General features: G+C 32.4%; 1 protein-coding gene across 2 annotated transcripts; it reads right to left on the bottom strand.

The window, feature by feature from the left end:
• Positions 1–1,669: 1,669 nt before the first annotated feature.
• On the bottom strand, positions 1,670–10,875 carry LOC109534025 (glutathione S-transferase 1). 2 transcript variants are annotated; one of them, XM_019899572.2, is made up of 5 exons: positions 10,550–10,875; positions 3,752–3,907; positions 2,683–2,883; positions 2,077–2,282; positions 1,670–1,942 (listed from the first exon to the last, which is right to left on the bottom strand). In XM_019899572.2, exons 2-5 carry the CDS (start codon positions 3,890–3,892, stop codon positions 1,840–1,842), a joined length of 651 nt encoding a protein of 216 aa, XP_019755131.2. In that variant the 5' UTR covers positions 3,893–3,907; positions 10,550–10,875; the 3' UTR covers positions 1,670–1,839. The 2 variants fall into 2 exon arrangements, with proteins under 2 accessions (XP_019755131.2, XP_019755130.2); XM_019899571.2 differs by lacking the exon at positions 10,550–10,875 and adding an exon at positions 7,946–8,104.
• Positions 10,876–11,003: the final 128 nt, after the last annotated feature.

Here is an 11,003-nt window from a genome sequence, read left to right as displayed (position 1 = left end):
GTTCGTTATAACCAGTGAACAAATACGTTGGTCTTTATGGACGACGTTTCAATTAAAGGAAAAAAATTCGTTTTAACCGAAAGTTTACTATAACCGGGTTCATTATAAGCAGACTTTACTGTATATACAACAGCATAAACGATACCTTGCTTGCGATTGGAAGCTTAGCAGAAGAATAAATCAAGGCAAAAAACAAATTTTATAAAAAATCAAAATATTTGGCAAATTTTTTCCATAGTTTCTCTTGTGTTAATGGCAGCAGCCAAAACGTTATTTTACATTAGAGCTTTCCAGTTTTTAATGGATTATATATGGCGCTTGAATAGCCCAGGTATTATTACGCCTTATAAATAAAATTAACTTCGTGATTATGGTAAACTTTTTTATTGATAGAGCTTGCGCTGGTTTCTGCCTGCACTTCTTCCCTTCTCGAAAGCTTCTTGGGAAAACTTTGACAAAATTTTGACCACCTTGTACAACATGTGTTTTAGTTGAAACGAAATTGTCTCGTCCCATAAGACTGAATGTATTTTAAGAAAGAAGCCGTATTGGTTGAATTATTGTTAGATCAAAAATAAGTTCAAAAAGTCCAGGTCAGAGTGAAATTGTGCATCTAGTCTTGGAAGAGCCTGCAAATGAAGACATTTAAAACAACGTGTGTTTTATGAATTTTCCATACATTTAACTTTTCAATGAACAATTTCATTATCTCATAATCAATCTTTATGTTTGCTTCCGCTTGATTTGTCGCATTTTAAACCAAAAGTCAATAGCACCAAAACGAAATGAAAAATAAGACTTCTTTCCCATAAACCACACAATTGAGGGCAAAATGTACGTTTTCGTTACATGGCTTGGCCGGTTCAATTTTTGTTTATAGTTGCGCATTTTTTACATCGACAAGAAAAAACCAACAAGAAAATTATAATAACAAAACCAAATGTTTCAAATATAAACATTTTTTATGTGTTTTTGTTACTTACTTACTGTACAAATCAAATATGACTTGTAAATGACGAATCCTTAAAGAACTGTGTTTCGCAAAAGGTAAAACATAAATTAAAAATTATCAGGTACCAAATCAGCTCGCAAATAAGTAGATTTTTTTTTAAACTTGGCATCAACGAAGACATTCGCAGTAAACAACATGCTTACAAAAAAGTATCAAGTAAATTTGATGGACAAATGTAAATTGTTAAAAGATAGAAAGAAAAGAAGTTTCGTATTTAAAGGAGAATTTTAAAAATTCACTTTATTTAAGAGAAATTATCTTTTCCAATCTGGGAAAATTGCAACTTCCAATCTTCAAATGCGCAAAATTTTTATTTCCACTGATTTTCATTATATCAACGGGCAGAAATACCGACTACGTTCTGATCGCAATTGAATTTGTTTCCTCAGTCATTAATTTAAAGCATAAAATGAAATAAAATTTAAATGGATGGATGCAAAAAACCTATTTAAATAAAAAAAGACACGACTATAAAGGCGTTTGTTGTAAAAATTCTACGCCAAAAAATCTATATTACTATTGAAACTTGACTACTTGGAGAGTGTTGTTTTACAAATTAGCAGGTCACCAAAATACTCCGCTAAAAGCGGATGATTCCATTAGTAGACACCCAAGTCTTCCTACATATGCAAATATAACAATAATAAAAGCAGCCACTAATTTTAAAACGTTTATTCAAATACATAAGAAATAGTTTTCTATTTATATACTCTTGTATTATAAAGGGTATAAAAATGAGATACACAGATCAGTAATGATCAACAGTACTTAATAATAACATAAACATAAAAATACTGCGAATGTGCATGTGTATGTGACCAAAAATCCTACTTTTTGGTCAAATTATCCACCATAGCTTTGAAGGCCTGACACCCATCTTCGTTGGCTTCCTTATATCCAGGAGCTGTCTGCTTGATATTATTAAACCACCTACAAATTTTGTTCCTTAGTACCAAATCTAAATCATGTATTTAAACGCCCGAAAACGTAAGTGTTGATTTGATTAGATCAATTAATAAAGAAACATTTATCCTTGTAATATCAACATTACGCCGTCTACTCACTTAGTAATGTTCTTATAAGGGGCTAGATCATAACCGACAACTTCATAAGTAGAAATTGTAGCAACAATAGCCAAATCTGCTACAGTTAGTTGATCACCAGCGACAAATTTTTGTCCTTCCAGGAAAATATCCAAGAACTTCATGGCATCATTAATTTTCTCCATCTTGGCAGCATCTTTAGAAGCACCGGCAAAGATGATAGGATACTAAAACCAATGAAAAGTGTGATATGAAATTATACGGAATGTTTTGGGATAAAAGTTACTGATCAAATCAAACTAAGCATGTTAGATAGACCAGATTTCTGTCTGGACTTGTAAAATATTGTTTATGATTCATACTTCTGATAAAGTTTTATATAGAGGGTGATTCAAAATTGGCGTCATTCCTATATGAAGTGAGCTTCATATTTTTAATTTAAAAAATACAAAATATTTGTGAATTTAATGCCCTAAATTAAGAACGTTGTTAAACAAGATTTGAAACATAAAAATTCGGCTGTTAGAACTTTTCAAATAACACATTTAAATGAAACATATTATTCATGGCCAACTAAAAACAAAATCAATATTATATTATATTATCTCTAACTAATATTCAGCTTACATAATAATCAGCAAACCTCCCATATAAGGTACCAATATCAAAGTACAGTCGCTGATCGACTATTGCCCTCTTCTTTGGATCTTTCGGGTACAAGGAATCGTCTTTTCCGTATGCGTTCACCAAATAAGTCATAATGGCACGACTTTCCCATAAAGAGAACCCGTTGTCATCGATAGTTGGAATTGTGTGTTGTGGATTCAACTAAAAATATTTTTGTTAGCAAAAATCGCAGTGGTTTCAATCATCCAGCTTTATTTAAAGTTTATTTCGTCGTACTGTCTCTTATAACGCAGATAACGTGTATAAAATGCATCAAATGAAACCAAATCGGTTAAAATGTGATTATAAAAATTCAACAGACCACTAATGAAAAAAAAACTTTGCATCAATTAATAACATTAATATAAAACTTGATAAAGAGCATTATCCCAAGTGTTGAAGTTTCTTGGTGACCGTGATAATAATTAGTGATAGATATTGCTTTCTGTTTTTTGGGTTGATCGTTCTATTTTTCTAGCGCCAAATTTTCGGCTTGGTTGATTATTTGTCTTTTATGTTCAATTTCACTGATATTTCGGTTCCGTTTACATTTTATGATATGGCAAATAACTTTTATTTAATTTTAATACCCTGTTAAGTTTTTGTTACTTTTAAAGCCCCGATGATGGCTTAAATAAAGCCGAAACGTTGGGCAAAGAAAAAAATCTAAAGTTTGACCGATCAACCCAAAAAACAGAGGCATTATCTACCACTAATTATCCGAAGCGCTAAGTTAAATATGTACATGATTGTTGACGGAAAATTTGCAAAAATCGTATCAAGAGAAACATAAAACCGCATAATAAGATTATCCAGCGAAGTTATTTAAACCGTCAAGGATGTTTTAGTGGAGCATTTACCGATTCTATCAGATAGAGGTCATGTGGCGATGCATATAACAGATGAAGTGAAACGTAACATAAAAATCTAAATATTTAACTTGCGAATAGTGTCATTGTAAATATAAATAATGTTCAAGCTCAATTTATTTCAAAGCTGTTGTTGAAATTAAGCTTTTTTGTAATTTTACCTTGATAAACCCTGGGGTAAGATTTTCGCCAGCCATCAAGTCCGTCAGTTTAAAGTTGAGTTCCAAACCCAAAGCTTTTGCAGTTAGAGCGACTGATCTGCATGGAGCAGATCCAGGAAGGTAGTAGAAATCAATAGTCATAATGAATCAATTAATCTGAAATAGATATAAAAGCATTATTTCCATCATATTCCAGCTAAAATAACAATTAAAATTATGTTATTCCGCAATTTATTTATTTATTTACAACGCATTGATTCTCAACCTGGTTCACAACCACTGTAATTCGATAGCAGATCAAAGGAAATAATTAAAATTTACGGCAATAGCTTTGTCATAGACACGACGAGGTCGAATATAATAATTGATGGCTTACAAAATATGTAGGAGATTGAAATGGAAATAGTGGGCTGAATACTCGCCTATATTATCGATACTTTCCATTATGCCATAGATTTTTTTATTTTGTAAATACATATACATGTACGAGTTGCATGCGATCTACGACCAGTTTTCAAATAAATAGTGATAGAAATAAATAGTGATTCAAATAAAAATTGAAATTATATTGAACCAAGATAACTAGACTCCATCAAATAAAAAACTAACAAATTTAGTGCAGATAACTAATTTAATGTTACAAAGAAAAATGCTTGGACATTTTCAATTGCAAAATAACTAATTTAATATGCCTAATAAATAAAACAAAACATTATTAAATTTTTGTGTGAAATTTGTATGCAAGAGGACATACGTATTTTTCTTTAACAAGGATTAAGAATATCGACAACAGGAAAAAAGGCGCTGCATAGGAAGACGGACATGGTCGGTGAAAGGAGATAAAATGAGAGCAAAGAGAAAAATAAAATGTTTCTCATGTTTGAAAACAACCAGTAAAAATTTGCCATCCTAATGGTTAATCTTTTGAAATAATATTAAGAGTTTTATATTGGTGAGGATTTTTTATTTTTAACGAGTAAGTTAAGGCTTGCCAATAAATAATTTAAAAATTGAAATAAAAAATTAATTGGTCGACGATACCCAAATAACAGTTTACACTTTGAAAAATATTGAATAAATAACCTGATAGAAGTAAAACAAACTGCGAGCTCAAAAAAATGTTGGTAAATAGAAAATCCTTAAGATCTTGCAAAAGTAAATCTAAATGAAAAACGAATGGGGGTAAAGTCACTTCTGATCCTACTTGAAATTTTCTTTGTCAAATATTGTTAATACCTATTTTGTTTAATTTGCATTTTTTCACTTTCAAACACTAACTAACTCTGGGAACGCCTAGATTTTCAATTTAGCCCTTGTATTTTCAACCATTATACATTTTATAACATGAAAACAGAATAGAATAAAAGAAACCAATTCCCATAAAAGCTGTAATTAATTTCCCATTATTAAGTGAATTTATGAATTAATAATGGCCATGCCAGGACACAATAATAGACTAGCTAATACAAATCGATAAACTCGTTAAAAATAAATGGGTCAAATATCAACCGCATATGGATTATTCCCGGGCAATTATTTTCTTGTTTTATCGAAATATTTGCAAGTTAAACATATTTAGCAAAAGAAGCACCGGAAATTAAAATTATCAAAGAACGTAAAATGACCACAACGAAAATATCAGACTAATTACTAAAGGACAAATAACAGTGGTTGAAGTGCTTCTGCAAGCTGAAACCATTGAATACAATACCATTTACTTATATCATATAAAGGCGTGTTTAAATAATGGCAAATAAGATAAAAGTTAATAAATGCCTACTGTCTTCGGTTATTAAAATCCTTATAGAAGACATAAATAAGAGAGATAACCAAAGTAAAAAACATCGCTGTTGCTTAACGGATATCATATAAATACGAATCTAAATAGAGACCATAATAAGTGAATTCTTATCGCAATAATTAAATTTTATTTCCATTGTTAGTGTACATATCATTATTGCACATAGGACATATCGATCATGTAATTAAAAACAATAATGCAACTGCAAATACAGAGAAACAATAGCATGCACTGAAAGCTCTTGGGCTAATTCATTTATCTTTTGTCTTTGTTCTTCAAAACACTTTTCTTTGCAACACTTGATGTTTGTATGACTATTTGCACTATTCGAATAGAACGAGGACAAAAACCCACATAAAAAATATTGCACGTTACGTAACAATTCAGAATGATAAAATCTAGAAAATATTTCAAACGAAACACCTTACAATACATATAAGGCCGTTGGCTGACAAACTCGCATTTTTTATAAATCGTTACATAATTAGCTCCTTAATTCACTTTTAATTATCCTGCAAACAAACCTCCAAAGATAATTCACTTAATTACATAATAATAATAGGCATTTATATGACGGTGTTATTCCATTTTCGGATTGATGCAGGTATGAATTCACTGCAAATACTGATGGTTACCAGTTTAAGAACTGTATTTTAATACAATTGTAGTTATTCTACAAATAAACTCACTTTAAACGATATTTCAATGCAAGCAGTTTATTTTGATCAATGTTCTTCAAATACAATCAAGTCAAGGCTGTATCTTTTTAACCAAATTAAAAGCTGCTGCATCATTTCCTGCGAAACAACTCGAAGAACAATGGTGATTCACTTGGCTATTTGATCTTCAAATCAAATAAGTGTCCGTAGACAAACCGGTCCTCTTTTTTGAGAATTCGTTTATTATTAGCTACAAGTTGTTAACGGTCGAATATTAAATTCTCAACAGCAAAGGAACAATTTAAAAAATCAGTTTTTTGAGATGATAAAAAACATCTATTTTTCGCATTGTTAAATAAATACGTTCCTTTGCGACATTCCGAATTTCAAATTTTTTCACAATCTGACCATTAAGTGGATGAATTTAAGTCGCAATTTTGTGCTATTTGATTGTCATCAATTGTGCTAATATTCACTTTTTTGCAAAAATGAGTTCCAGTCGAAAAACAGATTGAAATTGTTGCGGAAATAATAATCAGCCCGACTCCAAAAGGAAAAAAATGAGAAAAGCGAAAAGTATCAGAACAACACATTTAAAGACTAAGAATTCAACTTTACCAGATCGATTTTACCATGATAAGTTTACAGAATTCCCAGTTTTATCAGTTACTAGACATGTACTCTCAAATGTAGAAAAAATTGCACTAATATGTACAAAGCGTGAAAAAAAAAACATAGATAATGATAAGAAACACTCAAGGCGTGTCTGCGTGGTTACCCAGTAGAAGTAGAAGTTTGCTTAATATTTCAGTAATGTATAACCGACTTTTTACGATTGAACGTTTACTGACTTTAAATGTACAAAAAATGCTGCTATAATCGAACCGACGAAGAAGAAAATTGCTGGAAATAATTGAGTTCGCAACTTTGCTGATAGGAGCCAACGCAGTAGAAAAACTTTTTCGGTGCTTACTTTTGGAGGTAAAGCCTCTTGCATAAGTCTAGACAAAATGTTGATAAATTCGCCATCAAATTAGCAGCAACATTTTTTTACATATTTTATTTTTCCGTTTCAAAGAAACGCTAGAAGAACCCTCAAGCTGATTTATAGCACCTGAAGATTGACTATAATTCAAGACTAAATGGTCCGATTTGAATAATTAACAATCTGATTGAAAAGTACTTTCTTGCTTGAAACTGATGCTTATAGGCCTGTGAATCGCCACGTATTCTTGATCTTTCAGCCTACTACAAAGCTCTGAATACACCAATCGTAGGATTACTGCCTCGAAAGCATCAAGCTACATTTTTCAATTCAGGTCAAAATTCCAGCCAACTTTTTTTTGGACATAATATGTCGCAATGGACATTAATGGAAATTTCTAATTGCAGATTTGTGTATTTGCAGATATACCGCAATAATTCTAAAACCTTGAATGCAACTCATATACTTGACATGTTGGATTGCAAAAATTAATGCATAATAGAAACATAAAAAGTACAAAACAAAGATAGAAGGAATTTTTGAATAACTGCGAATGATTAAGGACTTAGGGACTTTCTAATAAAAATGCAAATCGAATTAAGTTGTTGAACAACCATTGAAAACTGGACTAGGAATAATGTTAACTTAAATGATACCAGGATGATACAGTAGAAAAGTACATATTTGAGTTCAATAAACTGGAGCTTTATTGCGACTACACATAGTTAGGTGGTACAATTTTTTCTTACCGGATGGGGCAATTCAACGAATTAAGGATGGGCTTCTAGAGCAGTGATTGACCGAACAAGAACGCGAACAAGTTGGAATGAAAACTCGGAAAGTAGTGAAATAAAACGCCGGCCGGCAGTCCTGCCGCTAAACCAGTTTATTTAGGTCGCGCTCTCCCCCCTCCCGCTAACTTAACTGAAGCTAAATGGACAAGCTACTTACATGTAACAATTTTTCCTTACATTCGCCATAAAAATCTATGCAAATGCTTGTTTGCCATACAATAATTGACTTGTTATTTATAATTTATCAAATAATTTTTGATGATTGTACGGATGCGCCTACGTTGTAGATTGTGATTCGACTGGAGGTCATTTGGGGTATGAAAAAACGATTCTAGAAGATATTAGATCTTGAACAAACAGCTTTTGGCAAACTATCAGCAGGTGCTGACAAAACCTGCATCAACTTGACCCTAAATCGACAGAAGGAAATCTACAGTCTTGTTTATTACAAGCAATTTTCTCCTCTGAAAAAGTGAAAGCGTTTGCGACGGGACGTTAATGAGAAAAACTTTATTTGCAGTGGCGATTAAAAATAGGATTGCCCAAATAATTAATTTAGTTTTCTTGCAAATATCTCTATTTTTGCTGAATGTATATCTCTTTAATCATTTGTATGGGTACACTGTGTCAACAGTGCCTCGAGAGACATATGAAGCCTATTTTGAATCCCCGCCGAAAATCCATCAATTTTTGCAACCAACTGCTGTATAATCTAAAAAAGTTTACATGAGTAGAACAACAAATCAATGTGAGAACAAAAAATTAAAGTAAAAACCTGCAAAACCCGAGCACGTTTTTGTTCAATCATAAAAATGATGAGGCTGACTGAAGAGAATAACACACTTGAAATATAGAAGCATACCAATAGAGAAGAACTCCAAACTTCAAAAAATACTAAAATTGACAGACAAAATGGACAAACAACCCCCACAACTGGACCATACTGGATCCCCTTTGCCTCACAAGACCGACAAAACACTCCCGTTTTCGTTCAAGAGAATCAAGATTCAAGAGAATCAAAAGAGTGTAGTGGGGAAGTTCATCACAGACAAAGCGCAGGCTTAATGAGCCTTAATAAAGCATGGGCGGATCCAGGGGGGAGAGATCATGGGGGGTCCCTTGTGCTGGGTTTATGTCGACTAACGATAATTTTTCTAATTTCATACACAGCAAACAGCAAAAAACTGAATTTCTACTACATGACCCCCCCTGACTTGAAAGCTGGATCCGCCTCTGCGTAAAGGAAGAATTGGAAGACCCCAAAGAAGAAAGTATTGAGACCAACAGGTTACAGCCAGAAGAATGGGAGATATATATATATTAATAAGATCAACCATAGAAAGTTCAGAAAAAATAGCAAAAAATAATAGGTGAATAAGACTGAACAACTGGAGAACCCCCTGAGTGGAACCTAATGAGCTCACAAAGCCAGGCAATAAGAAGCTAACAACCAAATAAACGAAATTGTTTAATAAACTAATAAATGCTCCTAACATTGCAAATGAATGGGAACCCAGGAACACCCAGAGAACTATGACTCTGTTACCATTTAACAAAACTGCTCTCAAGCATATAAACGAGGACGTAAAGATGAACATGGTTCAGATAGAACAGACCAACAAATCCATTGATCAGAGGGCAAGGAAAGAAACATAATTTTATGATTTTCTCGAAAGATCTTGAACAAATATTTGAATATTGCGCATTTTCCATATCGTCTGTTAAAGGCGGCAAAGAATTTGAAAATGTGCTTTCCTTGGATAGCATTACCCCCGAATTTTCTTTGAACTTTCGGTAAATCATTAAAAAAATGAATTTGGTTCACGACTCATGAACCTGAAGATTCATAATTTTGCCATAATATTTTGTCTTCAATTGTGGGTCCCAGTTGGTCTTCTAGGATTTATTCTGGGACATTTGGCCTCTTCCGATTAACTCTTCCACATCACCAATACCCAATACTCTTTCCATAACAAATATTAAGAATTTTTTTAAATTTAATAACAAATTTATTCATTTCTTGCAACTTTCCGTGAGGAAAGTTTGATCAATTTTGCGTCATACTTTACAGGATGTACAAACCCAAAATAAGTAGGGCAACTCGCAGCTATCAGAAGTAGGCTCTGAGGAGATAAKATTTTAAAAAACTTTGAAACTGATTGCTTAAGATATTAGATTATATAAGGGCATATTAAGCACCGATTAACGCCAAATATCTTTTTTTTACAAATTTCCAGTTGCACTTCCATTTTCTTGAACAAAACCGTTACATTTACCGTAATAATGAAATGATTAACCGCAATCCATATTGATTTTAAATTTATAAATAATATATTTTTATTAATAAGGCATATTTCAATTGTTCTCTCAAAGGTAAGCGATTTTTTGGATATCTGGACTTTATTCATTCCTACCAGCTTTAGACCGCTTATAACATTTCTTCAAAATCTTCTTTTATTTCTTTGATTTTCGATTCTAAAATCGAAGTCTACCGGACAATTTTGTGTGCACACGGCCAGTAAACTGTTTACTGCATTATAGAATATTGGTCTGTCTTACCTTTTATTCTTACTTGTTAATTAACACTTTCGTACAACCTGTATAGAGTTCGGAAGTTCTTCTGAAGTTCAATTCACGTTTAATTAATTAAATGTGTCCTTCCTTGCATGTATCAACTAGATCACACCTGTTCAAGCCATGTTCAAGCCATCTTTTGATACAAATAGTTATTCTCATTGATATGACATATTTTATAAGCATTGTCGAAAAATCACTCTACCTGACTCCAAGTGTAAGTGAATATATCACCTTGCATTTAGCAAAAATTACTCCACATTGAGCAGCTCCTGAAGAGACTAGCAAATGTAACATACGGTTAGATTTCAACTATAAATTAAATTTTCCCTTAGTTCATAATCGATCATTCATTCTTCAGTAACAGTAGTAGAGCATAGGTGGCAGCGTTGGGTGGTGAGCATAGAGTAAGTAAAATAAGAGAGGTGGCAATCATATG

Source organism: Dendroctonus ponderosae, unplaced genomic scaffold (genome assembly GCF_020466585.1).
Source record: "Dendroctonus ponderosae isolate FM_Combo_2020 unplaced genomic scaffold, Dpon_F_20191213v2 Dpon_F_20191213_1, whole genome shotgun sequence".
Lineage (NCBI taxonomy): Eukaryota > Metazoa > Arthropoda > Insecta > Coleoptera > Curculionidae > Dendroctonus > Dendroctonus ponderosae.
Note: the sequence above shows the minus strand (reverse complement) of the source record. Positions and strands in the feature narration are given on the sequence as shown.

What these genes read in the sequence shown, in the direction of transcription:
- LOC109534025 (XM_019899572.2), bottom strand. Translation starts at nt 3,892, where the DNA reads ATGACTATTGATTTCTACTACCTTCCTGGATCTGCTCCATGCAGATCA. An exon ending in GGAGGTTTGCTGATTATTAT is followed by an intron (nt 2,283 to 2,682) that starts GTAAGCTGAATA and finishes CATTGGTTTTAG; the next exon opens with TATCCTATCATCTTTGCCGG. An exon ending in CCTTATAAGAACATTACTAA is followed by an intron (nt 1,943 to 2,076) that starts GTGAGTAGACGG and finishes CAAAATTTGTAG; the next exon opens with GTGGTTTAATAATATCAAGC.